Source organism: Columba livia, chromosome 5 (assembly GCF_036013475.1).
Source record: "Columba livia isolate bColLiv1 breed racing homer chromosome 5, bColLiv1.pat.W.v2, whole genome shotgun sequence".
Taxonomy (NCBI): Eukaryota; Metazoa; Chordata; class Aves; order Columbiformes; family Columbidae; genus Columba; species Columba livia.
This window is the reverse complement of record NC_088606.1, coordinates 48,452,320-48,472,028: the sequence shown is the minus strand read 5'-3', so window position 1 is coordinate 48,472,028 and position 19,709 is coordinate 48,452,320. Positions and strand designations below refer to the sequence as shown.

At 38.7% G+C, this 19,709-nt stretch overlaps 1 protein-coding gene across 4 annotated transcripts in view; it reads left to right on the top strand.

Annotated features, from left to right (window-relative positions):
• The first annotated feature begins 4,538 nt into the window (after positions 1-4,538).
• CD44 (CD44 molecule (IN blood group)) overlaps positions 4,539-19,709 on the top strand; it is a 52,324-nt gene continuing 37,153 nt past the window's right edge. For 2 of the 4 annotated variants that reach the window (XM_065064871.1, XM_005500232.4), the window contains exon 1: positions 4,539-4,847. In XM_065064871.1, coding sequence (XP_064920943.1) covers positions 4,781-4,847 — 67 coding nt within the window. In that variant the 5' untranslated portion in view covers positions 4,539-4,780. The remainder of the gene's footprint in view (positions 4,848-19,709) is intronic. The other 2 variants (XM_005500233.4, XM_005500234.4) reach the window with 1 other exon arrangement.

The following is a 19,709-nucleotide window of genomic DNA, read 5'->3' as shown; positions in this document are numbered from 1 at the left end:
GGGACAGCAATCAAGGGAGCGAGAGAGCAGAAGCAGACTGAAACCACATAAAGAGAAAATGTATCTCCCCTTGTAACTTCAGGTCCTCCTGTAATCCCCCCTCCTCCCCCCTCCTCCCCCCTCCTCCCCCCTCCTCCCTCCTCCTCCCCCCTCCTCCCCCCTCCTCCCCCTTCCCGCAGCCCTCTACACAGCTGCTTTTGGCTCAATTAGTCAGCATGTCTGTGCTGCATGCTTGGACATCTGATGGCAGTTGCTGTGTGCAGGTTTCCTGCCCGATCTCCAACAGTGACATAGTAACTGGGTACAGTATTATGCAAACTTGTGAATGGACACTGGCACTATCATTTCCTGTGCTCTGCTGGGAGCCATGTAAGTCAGTCAGGGACTGTATGCTTTGGGATGGTGCTAGGAACAAGAAAACTGATGGGGCCATATGGTCTGCTGCAGGAGAAAGCTTGTTGCAAATGGTTTCTTCTGGCCTACTTGAGTGAATCTTGTTGTTAAGATTTTTGCTCATATTGCATTAGTGAATTGTTTAGGCATCTGGAGCAAACCAGTAAAACAGGCTGATGAATCCACAGGGTAGGTGCCAAATCTGGATTGCTGCCTTTTTCAGAAGTAAACAGCTAGGAGCCATTGTTCATCTTCCTAACTCTCTGCAGGACACAGGCTGTAAATTACATAGCAACAAAAAGTTGATCGGAGTAGAACCAGGTGCCCAACTTCCCAAGGGAGTACTTTGCCCTCCAGTCAAAAGAGTAGCTTTTCTGGCTTAAACAAGCATGGGCTCTTCTTATGCCTTTCCATCAGCACTCAGAGCCCAAGGAAAGCGTGCAGTACAGGTTTTGCTACATTGAAGCACTTACAACCATTTCCATTGCAAAACCTGATTTCAGGGTTGATAATGGAAATTAAATCCACTCTGGAATGCAGGAAATTATTGTAGTCTAGTGTCATGGGAGGAAATCTTATTTAAAATACTGTATCTTGTTGAGATTACAGTTAAATGGGTATAAAATCCTCTCTCCTCCCCCAAAACTGATTTACAGCCAGTCTCATAGACCAGCTGTAGTCTATCCAGAATGTGCACTGCCATGACCAGAATTACCTGATGAGTTCTGTTTTTATATATTCACCAAGACTATATTCTTCAACTCCCCAAAAGAAGCTTGAAATTTCCACCAAAATACATTCAGAAAAGGATTTTTAAGTGATTTTTTTTTTCTGCTGATAATATATACATGTATATTTATACTAGGAGCTTTCTTTTTCAAAGTTTCTGTTTTTTACAATGGAAATGTCAACTATTTTGACATAAACAGAATTCCTTTCTTCCCATCTTTCAATTGTTCCCATTTGATAGTGAAACTGACCTCCATTGTGTAATTTTTTTCATTGTAAATTCAGTTACATCTACTTTCTAATCTGTCCATGTAATAAAATCCAAATAAATACACAATATAGGGAGAGGCTGCCCCACAGTGGAATTTTGGCCTTTGACTTCAGCTAGGCCAGAATTTCATTCTCCATGGGGATTCCCACAAAAACATCTCTTTATATTCCTGTAACCCATGTTGTAGGGCTCCAACACATGTACTCACTAGTAAGACTTTTAATCAAAATTAATTGGTGCTGGCTACAGTTAATGTATGTGATAAAATGACAGATGCATTCTTTTGGTGTTCCTCTACTATATTGCACCATCATAGATTCAGTATCTGCTGTGTCAAAGGCTTCAAAGAAAAACACATTTTTAAATGGTGAATTTTAATCCTTTTTAGTTATATTGTTTCATTCTCTTTTGAAAAATTAATTCATTTGGTACAACTTGTTATTCTACAATTTTTTAGTGCCAGTAATTTACCTGCTTGTTGCCAAGGGAGTAAGCAAATTCTAAAAGCTCAAACACTTAACTATGGGATTTGCTTTGTTAACAATAAGGTCATGAAAACAAATAATAATAAACTGATAGGCTCAACTTAAAGTGATGCTGTGTTGCTGAATATTTGCTTTAGGATTTTTCTGTTCCTATATACTAGGATTATCCCAAGCTAAATGAAAAGCTATGTGTTTCTCACAAAGAAACCCCCAAAACACAAAAATAATTTCCTCAGAGCTGTATGTGTCCTTTAACTAATTTTCTGGGTAGCATCAAGCCCTGCACCCAGGCTACCTTTGGACTGCTATCTATCTCAGACCAACATATTTCAGGGAAGGAATTCCATGTTTGGGTGGGAAAGAATGAAATATTTTTCTGTCAGCTTTTTTACTTATTTGTTAATACCAGCTCTTTGAAGTGCTCAGTACATTGGAATGCAAATGTGTGCCCTAGGCTTGTGTGTAAGCAAAGAGATGGCATGTGAAATGGGCAAACTTTCGTGTTATATGCATACAGTTTATTAATTATTTCTGTGGTTATCACATGAAATGACGTACTGTGATGAATTATTTTTCTTGTATACATCTGCCTTTTTCTTTTGCATTAGGTACTAACACATCCATGTACCTGGTGTAAATGTGTCTAATCTTAGCCCAATTTTATAGGGCAATGAGCAAGAGAGAGACTTTCCAAAGCAGAATACCACCCACCCCTGCCAAACACACAAAGAGTACTAAGAAGATGCATATCAAACAATTGAGAAAACAACCTGTTCATAATCTGACATCAGAAGGGCTAGAATTAGAAAATTCAGATATAGGAATTCAGACTAGGAATTTCTACTCCTGGTAAAATAAGACTTTGCCTGTGTAACACTTGTCCACATCCCTGAAATGAACATTTTTCTTCATTTCTCTGTGCCAAAGAATACTTATTCTCATTTTTTCATTCCATATAATTGTGAATACAGGACATTAACAGAGTGGTGTTTTACGCTCATCAAAAAAGATACATAAATTTTAATTAAATAATCCATTGTTTGGTTTCATCCATAGGAGTGAATTTTAAAAGTCATTTAGCAATTGAAGAAAAATATTTGCTTAGTAAACTTATAACATGTATTTCCTGTGCACCAGCATTTTAAATCCCTCTAAATTTCATTCATATATTTCAATGCCAAAGTATCCATAGCTATAAATGAACAGGAGTTCACAGAGCTATTTATTTTCTGCTACTATAAACAGTAAGGTGTATATGTTTTTTCCTTGCTTTTAAGGCCATTTGTTTAAATATAAAAAGTAGCAATATTCACTAAATTAAATGTGTTTTATCTGTAACTTTGAAGTTGCTAGCTTCTTAATAAAAAGCTCCCCTGTGTTTTAAAGAAAGACATTCTAGGCCCATAGGAAAAGCTTGTTGGAACCTGTTGCTAAAAGTTTGGCTGACCGAGGAAAGGATAGCAAATCATCTCTAAGTCAAAAGTTGAGGACAAGGCAATGAAAACCTCTTTGTGTAATGTTCATGTGTGCTTGTGGCTGGAAAGACTTGTCTGTATTTTTCCACTGTTTGTGTTAACAGAGATTAAAAAATAATAAGAAAATTGTTTCAAGCGGGAGGATAGACAAAATGGTAATCTGATATAGAACTATTCATTTCAAATTTGCCAAATGAAACTGAAATCAGGGCATTACTGAATGTCAGTCATTGCCACAGATTTATTGTTAAAGGTGAGATGTACTGGCTTTGGTGATCCCTGACCAACCCCTCAGTTCCACTGCACATAGATCACTGTGTGATTCTGCAGCTCTGAAGAGAAACCAATGTATGGAGAAACCATGAGAAATCACCATGAGGCACACAACAGACATGCCTTTTGCTTATATACGGAGGCTTTGAGGTTTTCAACGAGGATTTCATGTTGCATCTAGAGTCACACAAAATACCACACTGCAATGAATCCCTAGGGAAATGAAACCTTGTCTGAATGCCAAAGACTGTCATACGTTCTCATTCATTTCTCTGCTTTGTAAATTTGGAAAAGGAGGAATAATTTCTTTTACCTCATACCATATATACAATAACATATCCACCTTAGTCCTTAGTATGACTGCTGGCACTGCCGTTAGTTACCACTTTTGTTGGAGCAACCTGTGCAGAGAAGCCAAGGGCAGAGTGGGCTGTGGGAGACTGAATTGCCTCAACTTATCTTCTGCATGAGGTTATTCTCCTGGGATGAATATAAACATTTTAGAAAGGTTCATTGCAGTGTAGGCATTTTACTTGCTCTAAATTTAGTGGTAAAAAGAGAAAACTGTGAGATGGGACAAAATAAGCAAAATTTTGGGGGAAATGTCAAGGCAGTTGTGGATGCTATGCTGAGGTTCAGAAACTCTAGTGCTTTATGTTCACCTGGGTTGCAATTTCAAAATGCAAAGAGGAAGCTTGTAACAAACAGAGCTAACTCAAGAGAGATTACACAAATTTTCCGGCAAGCGTAACTTTTGACTGTACTTGTGTAAGAAGAGGAGGTCTAGTGCCTCTTTAAAACTTGAGTTTGGCTGCTTAGTCGGTACTAGCTCTCCTCCCACGCCCGCCCGCCCGCCCCAGCTCTCTGCCCGCCCCAGCTCTCTGCCCGCTTCTCTCCCCCCCGCCCCGCCTCGCCTTCCCCTCCGTCCCGCCCTTCCACTGCTGGGTAACTTTTGTTGCAATACGGGTGTGACTTTTGCTGGTTTGATGGAACTCCCCCTCCCATTTATGTCATTACTTCTGTTCCTTTGAATCAGAATAAAAAGTGCAGCCAACTTCAGACTCATTGACTGCAGGCTTAACAAGCGTCGAGACTTTTCTTCCTTCTGAGACTTGCAAGGATATCTGTTTTTGCAAACCAGTTCTGAGAAAACAATGGCCAATTTCTTCTTATCGGCAACTTTTGGATTATGTTTGCTGAAGCTTTGTCTAACAGAAACACGTAAGTTTTTTTATGAATGAAAACACGTATGGTTGCTAATAAATTTATGCTTCAGAAAGCAAGAGCTAGATAGCTAACAGCTTTCTTGCATCTATCTTTATTATATAAAGTTTTATTATTTGTAAGAATTATCAGAGATGCTTTAGAACTGTAACCTCAGCTGTACAGTCTGTACAGTCATGGAAAGCTGTGTATTACTTGTAAAGGGCAATTCCAGATCTATAAAAAGTGAATTGTAGATCATTAAAGTTAAGTTTAAACTAAGAGTAGAAGTACATCAGGGAATTTAAAATAGCTCTAGTAAAGCTCAGTTCGACAGTGTTACTGCTGTTACATAGTTTGCTCTTCCAGCTCCATTTCAGAGAGTAAAGAGGAGGGCTGGGCAGATGGGGATGAATCCCTCAGTGTACAACAACTGTATTCTTGAGTTTACATGGGCTGAACTAACACCTAATACATACTGTATTTGCTGAACAGAAGCAAAACTGCAGTGATCTGTGATTGAAATTTGAAGAGCTTTTATGCCAAGCATATTGTTTCTGACTCCCTCAGTTTTCTTTGTGGTTGACTGATGAGATTATGGAACAAAGCGGGTTAGAAATGATCACAAAATTCGGTTGTTCGTCAATTAACTTTCTGTAGCTTCATTTCCCACTTCAAATATTTGTCTTTAAAAATGAAACATCAATACAGAGAAATTAAATAAACATTGTGTGTCCAAAATGACAAAATGCTTTTGAAATTTCCCATGGTGCATGTTTGAGGGAAATGGCCATGCTTTTAGTAGACTCTCACTGTGACAACAACTGTCTCAAGGCATTTTGCGGTAAGGGTTAACAATTACTCTTCTACATTATTTTTCTAATCTTTAGTTTCATGAGTCTAACAAAATATATGACCATTGTCACCGAAGGACTCTGTGCATGTGTATAGTAAATATATATCTCATTCATTTGAGCAGCAGTGGATACTTCTGTAATGGTTGCAGCCCTGCTGGGCTGTGAATGGGTGTGCAGAGTGAACAGTTCCTAGCATATCTGTGACAGCTGCAGCACCCTCATTGTTTTTCTTTATAAAATTGTATGTCCATTGTACCAAAATGTTCTTGCTAAAAGAAAGTATATGGATAAAGCCCTTAAACAAAGTGCAGGGGTACTGTAGGAATAATAAGTATGTCTGAGATGTGTTTAAAATTTGGCTTGGTCCAATTCTGTATGCTGTATTAAGTATTGTAATTATTTGGTTATCATCTACTCAACTGATTTCTTATTCTATGACTGCCAGGAGAATCCTAAAGAAGCAGGGTTTGCAGTGACTCTGGAAGTAATGCATTCTTACAGTGAAACATAGCAGAAAACCCTATCATGTAGACTTCAGCAGAGTTACAAAAAGTATGTCAAATTTTGCATATGCCCCACCAGGAAGTTTCCTTAATGGCTTACCAAGATATTAGACTATATCTACAATATATTTTAGCTGGTATGTGGTACATTCCAGCATGACTTTGTAGTCAGTCAGGATTTCAAAACAGCAGTTAATGGGGCTTTTATTTTCTTTTTTAAACCACTGACTTTGCTGTTTATCACAGAGTACTGGCCATTGCTGTTAGGAAACACCTGGCTTGACAACAGAATTCAGATGTGCTCCTTAGTTGGAATTTTGATTATTTTAGTGCAGAATTTGGCAAAATTAGAAGGGGCCTGGGATTTCTGTTAACATGACTACTAAAGGAAGGATGAGATATAGAGAGCAGCTGAAAAAGTTACTCATCCTGGGTTCTATGCTGTTATGACCGTACTGTCATTGACATATGAGCAAGGCGTACTCATTATATTGATGTGAATTTCATTGTATAAGGAGTCTGGATCCAGGAGGATATAAAAGCTGACATCTTGGTTAATGATTATTCTGGGGGAGATTTTCCCCTATGAGCATCATGTATTTGTAAAAATATTTATTGCAAAGTTTTCTTAGTTAACACTAAGCAAATCCTAGAATTTTGACCCCCAAACTGGGAGAAGCTGGAATAGAAGTAGCAGTAAAAATTAATGAAAAGAGGGAGAATGAGTTCACCAGTGCGAGAGAGAAGCTTAGTTGGTAGCATTGGATAGGTTGTGAGTCAGCATGAGGCAAGGGTCTGAGAAAGGACTACTACAACTATCAGTCAGTCACAAAGGAAGGGACCTGCCTGTCACTTGGCTTATATATCCATCATGTAAACTGGTAAATAAAATAGTTTGAAGAAGCTCTTTGTACTAATCTATTTTCACTTAGTGCTTACAGTGTGTATCTTGGCTATTCTCTCAGGTCCAAAGTAACTAGACTTTATTGAAGTTCACTTGAAGTTCCATCATCCTTTAATGAAAACTTTGTATCTCCCCTTGGAATACTTGCACACAGAGCCAACAAACCATGACAGATGACCGTCTTTCAGTCTTTGGAGAAATGTTTGTTGATTCTTTAGTTATTGCTGTTCATCACAATGTAGAACCATGTACAACAGGAAGTCAGAGAAAAGCTTAGCAACATACACTCGAGGGAGAACTTTTTAAACTAAATGCTTTTAAAACCACTGGTAGGTCTAGCCAAAGGTAAATGAAATGTTCCCCCATACCTGGTATATCTTTCTTTCCAGAACAGTTCCCATTACTTTTAGAGGCTAGGACTTGAACTCAGTATTATTATTGCAGTTATTAATCTAGCACCTAAACATGCATGAGGTTCTGCTGTAGCAGAAATGTGCTGTCAGAATGAGATGTCCTGAGATACTGATAGACAGGTATGAACAGCGCAGTAAATCGTGAGCTCATTGCTGGTAAAATACTTGTAGAAAAGATGGGTTCTCAAGAATTTCCTAAAGGGTAAAAAAAATGTTTTAATTGAAGGAGAACTGCCCTTTCAAATCAAAGAAGTTATAGAAGACAGCAGGAAATCATACTGAGGAAAAATGTAGGTCTCAAAGAGATGTTTGTTTGTATGACAGAGAGCAAGGTAGATTGCAGTAAGCAACTAAAATTAGTTATATAGAAAGCATGAAGTCTTGAAGAAGTTAGAGAAAGAATCTGAAACTTATCCAAGAACCTAGTGTAAACCTCTGCAGACACTTCTGCCAATTTGGATAGCAACTGTGAGGAACAGGGGAAAATTACGAATAAAAAATACTGTATAATAGGAGTGGAGTCTATAGATACGTGAAAAGTTACAAAAAGTAAAAACTGCATTGATGACATGGCAGAGGAAAAAGTTCTGGTGAGCTCTGTGGGATATGGGTTAATTAAAAATCAAAGGGCAAACAATACAAGATGGCAATGTTCTTGCCAGAGAAGAGGTGGTATTCAGAGGGAGTGGCTAGACAGCAGCAGTAATGAGGTCTGAAAACAGGTTGCTAAGACACATTGTTTTTAAGGACAGATTAGATAAGGACAGACTAGACAGTTTGGGTATTGGTGATTGTGCTACTGCATAAGAAGATGGAGTAGAAGACCTCTGGTAACTTTGTTTCTTCTTTGATAAAAGGATAATTTTAGTTATGAACTTAGTTGACTGGTAGTGGAATACATTGCAGAGCAGCAAGGAAAAAATTATGTAAAGCTTCTGATATGAAGAGAGGATAAGTCAGCTCAAGAACTTAAAAGTTTTTTTTTTTTTATTCCAGAGATGCTGTACGAAGGCTTCTCCACTTACTTTCTGGTCTTTTTGCCTTGTGTTTCTGTTCCTGCACTAATGGATAGGTGTCTGAAAATGCAGTCAAGATAGAAGATAATAATTCTCAACTTCAAGTGGCATATATTCAGTTTTTTACAAAACTTTTTTTTTTTTTTTTTTTTAAAGAGGACCTGATATGAAAGAGTGAGAGAAGGTGTTCTACCAAACCCTTCTCTAAAACCCTTTGTCCAGGATCAATGCTAAATGTACATAGTTACCATGAACCGTAACTTCACAGAAAGGATAATCATGAAACAAACATGACCCACCACAGTAATCTTGCCTACTTTGAAAACAATACAACACTGTACTGGAACATTTCACTGTGTTCAAAACATGTGATATTTTAGCATGAGCTGGTAACTGAGAACATGCTTTATTAAATTTCATTTTTCAGCACTAAATTGAATTCTTAGACTAGAGAAATTTGAACTTCCAATTGAAGGCCAGCAAAGTGAGAAGAGCAAGAAAGGTTGAGTTTGTCATCAACACGTCTCAGATACATACATCATGGTTGCTACCAAGTAAAACCCACATCCACAGTCTGTCTATCTTTGCCTTTACCTGTCAGGTTTTCTTTGTTATATATTTAGTGGTTTGGACCATTTTCTGTGAGTAATTGACAGCTGCAGGTGTGAAACCAGTTTGGTATAGCTGCTTGACATTTTCTAGACTAGACCAGGAGTTATCAGCTGTTAAGACACAGTTATCTCTCACTCTCAGGGAGGTAATAATCATTTCAAAGCCATCAGATGCTGTAATTATCAGTGACCTCTTTTGCTGCTGCTAATAGTGGTGGCAGAGAAGATTGTGTCAGGCCTGAATGTTGATCAGTTTCTTCCCTGTCAAATGACAGGCCTCCCTACAGTGGCATCAACAGTAATATCAGTAGCAGCTGGCTGTGATTTTCCTCCCTTGCTGCTTTTGCCAGAGCTGACCCCACCCAAGGGACAACAGAGCAGTTTGTCATATGAGTGAATTTGCAGACAGTAATATGAAATGGCAACTGAGAGAAAGATGCATTTTCCTTGGAGAATCTTTTCAGTCAGACTGAAAGTTCAGTTAGTTGTGATTTGAAGTTCAGATCTAACTGTTTCCTGCCTAACAGAACCTGCAGTCACTCTTTGAGTCTGTGCGCACAATTAAGAACATAAGTGAACTTCCTTTTCTATGCACTGGTTTTGGGACTCTCCAGTTCCTCTACATGACGACTCTGGCTGCATTTTATGACACAGTAATCTTATTTCAGTACAATAACCTTCAACTCTCACACTGTGAAACAGAAAAAATAAGGTGTTGAATAATTACAATTTTAGCAATTACTAACATGGAAGCTCAAGCAACCATGCTGATTCAAAGTAAAAATCACAGAGAACTGAATTTTACTTGCATTTTCAGTTTGAAAAATACGTTGTTTCGCTTTTTTTCTATTGATTCCTGACCTGGGCTCAGTAGCTGGAAACTCTGAGACTGTGTTGTGTCTTTGCAGAAAGAAAAAAAAAAGTCAAGTGTGCAGCAGCTGTGGTAAAACTTCCAACTCTGTTTCTGCTAATGATACTGTTCCAAAAGCGGTGTGAGATGGTTATAAAACCGTTCGCCAGGGTACAGACTCACAGCTGCCTAGGTAAAGGGCATTAGCCAGCAATCATCAACTACACAGTTTATGTCTGTTTTACTAAATATTTGCTTATTTTAAATAAGAAACTTCCCTTGACAGAACGTATAATTTTAAAAATATCTGCTGTGACATAGCTTTTGTTGATTATATATGTCTCACGGTTAGCAAAACAGGTTCTCAGGGGGCTTTTTAATTGTTATTTTTGTTAATGGGTAAGTGTCTGTAGAGAAGAAGGGTGCTGTATGTGTAGGTAGGTGTAATGAATAGTTTCTTGCAGCATTCCCATACAGAAGTGAAAGGTTAATTGGAGCTCAGCCCATGGTGTGTGTGGCCACCCAGGCCCCTGTGGGCAGAGGTGAGTGAGCTCTGCCCAAGCAGCAGGCAAGCTGCTATCCAAATCAGGGTCTAAAATTCAAGCACCAACCTTAAGTTGGCAACCTCTCTGAGAGAACATATCTTGCCACCAGGGAGGCTTATCAGCAAGGTGTTGGTGTCACGCTTGCCAGAGCAGTATGACTGCAGCTGTTTTCAGGGAGAAGGCAAAGCACACATTCCCACTCAGACTAAACAAGCTGGAAGCTGCTTTCTACAGCATGTAAATGCCATAGTTCAACAGTGCCATAGGGTTGATTTGTGATGTTAGTGATTAGTCGTTTGCCTACTGTTTGCCATTAGCCAATGTACATCTTATAGAAAAGATAGAGTATCCGTATCATGGAATAAGAAGGCTAAGGCAGTAATACAGTACATCACTTCTAAGGCAGCAAGGTCTTCCCAGCTCCTTCATGGTGCTCTGGGTTAAGCTTCTGCACAAGGAATATGGAGTAGTTAACTGCGCAGGTTCAAGGAAAAGTAGTATTTGCCAGTTATGAAGAAACATGATTCATTAATAATGAAGATACAGAGGGTGAGGCCTGAACTATTTTTAATGTTTTGCTTTCAGCCACTTCCCTGTTCTTCCTCCTCCTGCTTGATTAGGTGTCCTCCATAAATTTATGTGCCATTTCCCTTTTCTATCATTCACTCAGTTGTGTAAGTGTAGAGAAAAAAAAGCCTCTCTTGCTAATGAGTTTTCATATTTATAATATTTTTGTTCTCAGCTCCTACATATTGCTTATGCATAAATTCAACATATGTAAACATTTAGAACATGGAAGTGAAATAATATTCATTCTGTTCAAATCAGTTTATCCAGTAGCAGTGCTATAAAAATCAGATAAAACTTACCTTTTTCACTCTGACAACTTTATCCTGTTTCCTTGTGTGTTTGCTATTATCTACAAGACTGGCAAATATTTCCAGTTCAAAAGCACTTGGTTCCTGTTACACAACAGCAAATGCAAAATGTACTTTTCTTTAAAAGTTCTGTTAAAGACATATATTTTTATAATTAGGGATTTTTAAGTTGTTTGGCAAATGAGAATTGACTTAAATCTTTTGTCTTACTGTCAAATGTAACACTTTAATGGGTTAAAGAACTTTAGAATTGATCTTATAATTGACTGAAGAATGACATCTTAAACTTAGTCAAGTTTCTCTCCTGTTTGAAACAGTACTTCCTAGTGATAAATACCAGCTTTTTGAGATCTTGGAGGTATTTCTACATAAATACTTGATACTCCAGGAAAACTCAGTGCCAGGAGACATTAAATGACTCAGCAAACCAAAGAAGCAGCCAAGAATAGACCCACTCTCTCTAACCCAAATGTGGGCCACCTGGCCACAATGCCAGAAGGCCATGCAGCCAGAAGATTACTAGTCCGGAGATGTTTGAGTGTCACTGTATAGCAACTATGTGTATCCAGGTGGTACACATGTATGTTTTTTTAATGTCCGTGTCATCTTTTCAAAAACTTTTTTGTTTCTTGCACCTGTTATCTAATCCACCTTTATTTCTCTGGGACATATGGCTGAAGCAGTCCAATAAATCTGATAGACTCTTGTCAACCTGTGTCTGTGATAGAAGGTTATATCCTTTGATCTAGTAAAACTTCTGCTTAGCAGCTTAGTAATTCTCAGGAAAAATGAAATGCATAGACCAAGTTCTTCTTCCAAGAGGCAGGCCTCAGAGAAGACTTTAATTGCAGGAAAATTCTCTTATTTGTATTTTTTCTGATTTGATTTTGGCCTGCTGTGCTGGCAAGTGTGACTTGCTGTCATTGTGTTCAACATCAAGCAAAAACTCTTCTAGCAGAGAAATGAAAAATACATTTATTAATATCTCAAATTAAGCTCTAAACTCCTAAAATCCTCTTTTCTAGAATGTAACAAAATAATTTTATAGCTTACTGAGAATAGATATTTGGTAGTTCCAGTCCATCACTGAATGGGCACAATTAGGGTTTTAGACAGGCAGCTATCCAATTCACAATTCTTGTATTGGAATCAGTAACATGCAAGCATTCTGAGCATGTGAGACACCTTCCTGTGATGACTGCCTAGAGAGAAGTTTCTTTCCTGCTTTTGTGGCTTGCCTTAGAAAGCCATGAATCCATTTGCTCACTGTTGTGCTGTAAAACATTGCAGAGCTGTTCTCAGTGTTTATGATGGTTTTCGTATCTCCTGACATTTCTATTAGATCAGTCCTATTAATTCTTTTTCTAATGGCTGTATTTCATGGCTGCTCACTGAGTGCGAAAAGGTCACAGTAGTTTTGCTATATTTTGTCAACATCTCCTTGACCTGCTGACTCTCACACGTTATCCAGTAGTGATATAGTTTGTGTTCATTCTGAAAAGAGCACACAATTAACTGGCCTTTTAAAGAGTGAAGCAGAGGCAATCTTAGAGCATCATGGGGTAAGACGAGTACAGTTATTCATTTTTTTTCATAACATCACTAGGCACAAATGCTAGACAGCATTTTCAGTCTCTGGGGATTAGAGAAATGCCCAGTCATCCGGTTTTCTAGGAGGAGGCATATCCTGTGGCTTAGAGATTATTAAGACAAATGACTGAATCCAAATTTGGTTTCTGTTAATGCTTTGCAAAGAGTATGTTTGTATACAGGTCATTCATATAACAAGTAGTTCATGTTTCTTTCTGGAGATGGAGATTTTTTTTCTTCTTCTTTCATATTTCCTAATGACTTCTACTACCTATCTAAGATTATGTATTTACTAAGATGGCTTATTCCTGATTTTCTTCTTGAACTGACTCTTGCTCAGAGTGAATCTGACTTCATGATGCTTTCCAATGTCATGAAACTCACAGTACCCAAATTGAGGCCTGTCAGTGTACCATTTGCCATTCAAAGACTCTGTATATTTTAATAAAATCCAGCTATATCTCGTTAAAATAGAAGATTACTAGAATCAGCGAGCATCACAGCAAAATCACTGCCTTCATGATGATTCGAGCACCTTTGGGAGACAATGATGCTTCACTATTTAAGGATGGTTACATGCATTGCCCTTATATCTCCACTACCTAAATAGATGTGGGATTCAATTAAGTATTTGAATTCACAGAATAACACGGCCATGCTACCAATGCCTCCTTCCCATTCTTCCCTCACTCAAGTGAATCTTCACTGCCTCTCATGAGTTGTTAAGTTTAAATAAACTTTTTTTTTTTTAACTAGGAAAAGATATGTTAATCATGTCATTATTCTCACCTAATTTCTGATAGCAACAGCATTGTACGCATACTAATGTTAATTGTAAACTATAGTTATTTAACATACTTTTTTATTAAGTCAATTGTAAAAGAGTCAAAACTAAGACTGAGAATTATCAAAGATATTTAGCTGAACATTTGGCTTGGGTTATGAATAACCTGCATGCATCTTGGGAAAGTTTCTTGCTCATCCGTATTTTCAGTATGAATCTCAAGATTCTTGAAACTTTAGTATGTGGGTAGATAGAGTGATATAGAGTCCAGAAAATGTAAATATTTTGCCACCAAAAATTCCAGTAGAAGTTGCTTGCTGACCCAGGCATTCTGGTTATAGGCTATGGGATCCCTGCCATTCTGGTATTAGGGAAAAAACAGAGGGAGTAGTAGAAATGACAGTGTTCTCTTCCATTGTCAGAAGGTTGCAGTGATTTTAAGGTAGCATAAGGCATTTCCCACTGATCTCTATAGATTCTAGGCGAGATTTGATTAAGTGAATTGTGTTAATTGGTAGCATGCTTTTTACAAAGTGATAATTTCCAGGGGCAGCTTTCTGTTTGAATCACACTTACTTCAGATCCAAGCCAAGTCTTTCTGCCAACAAAAATCTTAAGTTTAGTGGGTTTTTTCACTGTTAGTCTGCCCTAATATTTCCACAGTAAAATTTCAAGGTCTTCAGCAAGTGAAAATGAAATGTGTATTTTTATTTTTTTCAGTAGTGTGTAGTTTGCTTCCCAGTGCTCTTAAAATCACAATGGTTGCCATTCCTCTGTTGAAAATGTACCTTTGGTGGTGTACTTTTTGGGTTTTTGTGGACAGGAACATATTGAGATGAACCCACTTTCCTTCTCTGAAATTGCAGTGGCTTGTACACCTGGATATGCAATTTTCACCTTTCATTGTGGCCTCTGAATTAAGCTCTTCAGACTTCTTCCATGATCTGTTCTTAAGAGAACACATTCTTCCAAGATTGTTTCTTTACTTTCTTTTTCATATCCAGCATTTCTGATCTCTTCAAAACACACCATTTGTAAAGTTTTGTGGATAATAATGACCAGATAGCACTGCTAGCAGAAGATATTCAAATTCCCACTGTGGAAAGAAAGCAGTTTTTCATTGTAACTTTACAAAGCAAGTCAACTGCTTTTTGCTAACAGTTGACTCTAGTAACTTTCTTCAGTTTTTGGTTTTGACTTGATTATCATTCATCCAGAAATTTTTTAGGACTCAGAAATCTTCCATATTCTGGACACCTTCAGAATATAGATGATACTATACCTTGTTCTGGTTTTTTGTTGTTGTGTGCTTGTTTGTGTTTTTTGTTTGTTTGTTTGTTTGTTTTTGTGAAAATCACAAATATTCAAAAGTAGTGTTTTATCTGTGTTTAAAACTGCGAAGTTACATAGAAGGGTTATAGCTGTATTCTTAATCTGAGAAATCTGAATTTAGTATGACTCATTGAATCATGCATTACAGTGGAGGCTTCTGTTCTCCAGTTTGATTTCTAGCAGGCCAAATTCAATTGATTATTGGACAATAATTTAATCAATATGCAATTAACAACTGTGATCCCTGAATTAAGTGTTTACTATTGTTCTACTTTGTACTGTTATATAAGGTACCGCCTTATAAATTTGTACAACTTCTACAAAAAGGTTGGATTTCATTTTCCTTTTCCCATGGATTTGAAAAAAATAAAAAATGGAATACATTTGTAAAATAAACTGGGAGTTAGTTCATCTGCATTGTGGGGAAGCTGAGTTTGGAATAAGTACTGTTTGCGCAGTCCTTTTCCGCTGTTTTTTGTTACTAGGATTTGTCCTTTGACATGTCTTATATTGTGAGGCACATCCTGAGCAGCTGCCTTCTTTTTAGCCTGCCTGCCAGACTAATGTTATCTTCATTTTAACTGACTGCCTTTCATAGCTTTTAAAAAGATTCTTGGGGTTCCTTTTTCTGTTTTCATTTGAAATGGCCTTGTTAAATTCAATAGATGTTCTGCTTCTTACTCAGTGTCTTTTTTTCTCTTTTTCAGTTTTAATCATTGCTTACTTTCCCATAATGAACCTATTGTACAAATGAGTTAAAAATGTTGAGAATACCTATTGAAGGTTTTCCCTTATAACTCAGAAGACCAGAGGAAATATAAAATGCACAGTTTTTAGTTCAGAAATGGTTTAGGAAAAAAACCACCACCACAAAAAAAATCAATATTATGTGACAAATAGTTTCAAATCATACCTGGTATTATTAAGTAGCATACTACAAATATTTAGAATTGAAAATCTGTTATTTAATTGGACTCGTTAATCACAGGACTGATTTTTGTACTAATTTTTTACCCAAATGACCATAGAACTTAAATCATCCTTCCTGTGACTTGTCAAAGCTCAGACGGAGGCTGAATATAAAAACTAAGAACACAATAAAATGACAAGGTAATAGTTCTTTGCCAGTGCAGCATTCTATTTCAGTAAATCTAAAATTTCATTATTAAGGTTAGTTGTAAACTGAGGTAAAGAGATTAATTGGCTTATCAGCTCGTATGTGACAGAGGACGGAATAAGCATAAGGCCCTTTGAGCTCCAGTCTGGGTATCTGTCTGCTGAGCAACACTGTGTCTCACCTGCTTATACCTAAAATGCCTGAACAATTTGCTTTCAGTCAAACAATGAAAATCAGACTCTGACTATTATTCACCAGCTTTGTTTCATATGTATTTCTTCATCTGGATTGCATGGAACTGATCCTAACTGATTTGCTCCAAAGTCCCTGTTACTTAGTGGTAGGGGTTAGTATACTCATTGTACAGCCTGAAGCTTTCCTAGTATCAACAGTATCACACAGTATCACAGTATGTTTGGGATTGGAAGGGACCTCAAAAGATCATCTAGTCCAATTCCCCTGCTGGAGCAGGAACGCCTAGGTGAGGTCGCACAGTGATTATGTTTTCATTGCCTTGAGGGGGACATACCTGATAACTATCTAATTCCAGGACTATGATTTCACTGCCTGCAATATTTCCACTGAGGTGCTGCACAGCTGTACCATGTTCTAGTGGAGTCTGAAAACTTTCAACTCATTATTGGGTGAAACTAGTACAAAAAGAATAATACTAGTGTCAGCAGCAAGGAAGTTTATTGTAAAAGATGACACTGTATACGCTCACTCAGGATGTTTACCAGAGCTATAGTTGCCAAGCAGATGAAGTATGTTTGGAAGATGCATTAACAGACTTTTCTTCCTGCAGCAGCTGCTGAGGAATGAAACATATTTCTCGTAGTTACTTGCATTTTGAATGACACTATGAATTCTTGATTCATTAATGTGCCACTCCCACCTCCACTTTTTAAATTTAGTAGCCAGGAAAGCTATCAGATTATCTGTTTACCAATGGGCAAAAGTCTTCAATGACTTGGTGACCAGTAGGCAGATTCGTTACAAAGGACATTTTAGAAGGAAGTCAACAGCTCGCGTTTTGTCTCACATCCCATTTCCAGTGTACACTTACTGAAGTAAGAGAAAAGTAAGGAATATTCATTAACATATGTTGGAGAAAGGAAATCCTCCTACTGCAGCGTATCCCTCTCTGGCTACTCTCTGTATCCCCAGCCACATCTCTCCTTTTCAGAGATCCATTTCACACAGAATTGCAGAATGTTAGGGATTGTAAGGGCCCTTGAAAAATCATCTAGTTCAATCCACCTGCTGGAGCAGGAACACCTAGATGAGGTTACACAGGAATGTGTCCAGGTGGGTTTTGAATGTTTCCAGAGTAGGAGACTCCACAACCTCCCTGGGCAGCCTGTTCCAGTGTTCTGTCACCCTTACTGAGAAGAAGTTTCTTCTCGTATTTAAGTGGAAACTTTTGTGTTCCAGTTTGAACCCATTACCCCTTGTCCTACCATTGGTTATCACCGAGAAGAGCCTGGCTCCATCCTCATGACATTCACCCTATATATTTGTAAACATTAATAAAGTCTCCTCCAAGCTAAAGAGACCCAGCTCCCTCAGCCTTTCCTCATAAGGACGATGCTCCACTCCCTTAATCATCTTTGTTGCCCTGCGCTGAACTCTCTCCAGCAGTTCCCTGTCCTTCTTGAACTGAGGGGCCCAGAACTGGACACAATATTCCAGGTGTGGTCTCACCAGGGCACAGTAGAGGGGAAGGAAATCTCTCAACCTACTAACCACCCCGCTTCTAATACACCCCAGGATGCCATTGGCTTTCCTGGCCGCAAGGGCACAGTGCTGGCTCATGGTCATCCTGCTGTCTACCAGGACTCCCAGGTCCCTTTCCCCTACACTGCTCCCTAATAGGTCTTTCCCCAACTTATACTGGAACCTGAGGTTGTTCCTACTCAGATGCAAGACTTTCCCTTGTTATATTTCATTGAATTTTTCCCTGCCCAACTCTCCAGCCTGTCCAGGTCTTGCTGGATGGCAGCACAGCCTTCTCTTGTGTCAGCCACTCCTCCTAGCTTGGTGTCATTAGCAAACTTGCTGATAGTACACTCTATTCCCTCATCCAAATAATTGATGAATATATTGAATAATACTGGCCCCAGTACTGAACATTGAGGCACTCCACTAGATACAGGCCTCCAACTAGACTCCATCCCACTGACCGCAACTCTCTGGCTTCCTCAGCCAGCTGGCACTACACCTTAATACCCAATCATCCAGACCACACTCCCGCAGTTTAACTGTAAAGATGCTGTGGGAGACTGTGTCAAATGCCTTACTGAAGTCAAGGTAGACCACATCCACCGCCCTGCCATCATCTATCCACCTTGTTATGTCCTCATAAAGTCAATGAGGTTGGTCAAGCACAATTTCTCCTTGGTGAAGCTGTGTTGACTGCCCCTAATGACCCTCTTATTCTTGATAGGCCTTGAGATGGCACGAAGGATAAGTCGGTCCATCAGTTTCCCAGGGATGAAGGTGAGGCTGACCAGTCTATTGTTACCCGAGTCCTCCTTCTTGCCCTTTTTGAAGACTGGAGTGGCATTTGCTTTTCTCCAGTCCTCAGACACCTCTCCTGTTTCCCAAGACTTGGCAAAAATGATGGAGGACGGCCCAGCAATGACTTCAGCCAGCTCCCTCAGCAGCTGCGGGTGCATCCCATCCGGACCCATGGATTTATGGATGTCCAGATTTCCTAACTGCTCCCTAACCCAGTCCTCATCAACCGAGGCAAACTCCTCCATTGTCCTGCCTTCCTCTGGGGCCTCAGTGGTATGGTGCTCCTCAGGACAGCCTCCAGCAGAGTAGACAGAGACAAAGAAGGCATTCAGTAACTCTGCCTTCTCTGTATCTTCTGTGATCAGGGCAGCCACCTCATTCATCAGTGGGCCTACACTGCCTTTGGTGTTAGTTTTATCTGCTATGTATTTGAAAAAGCTCTTCCTGTTGTCCTTGACCCCTCTTGCCAGGTTTAATTCTAGGGAGCAGGGTCAGCAAGGCTATGTCCTGACATTTTGTGTAGTTGACAGCATACAGGAGACTGAGGAAGCTGCTATCAATTTGGCCTTTCAGCCCAAATTAGTAGGTAGAAAAATATAACTTGGTAGTAGGAACAGCTTCAGCACAATTTCAAGGAAAGGTCAGAATTTATTTATTTATTTATTTATTTATTTATTTATTTATTATCTGTGGGGAGGCATCTTCACTTTGTTACCATACCCAACTGCTAAGAATATATTGTCTATAGCAGGAACTCCTTGCAACAAGTGTTTCCCTGGACTTTACTATCTTTGAAAAAATAGGTGTGCAGAGAATCTCTTAGGGGTATAACTTTTTTTTTCCTCTCACATGAAAATTTTCGAGATTTAGAACATTCTCCTATGCCAAACTGAAATGAAAACATGACATTTTTAAAAATGCTACAGGGAAATATTGGACTGGTTCCTTAAACGCTCTACT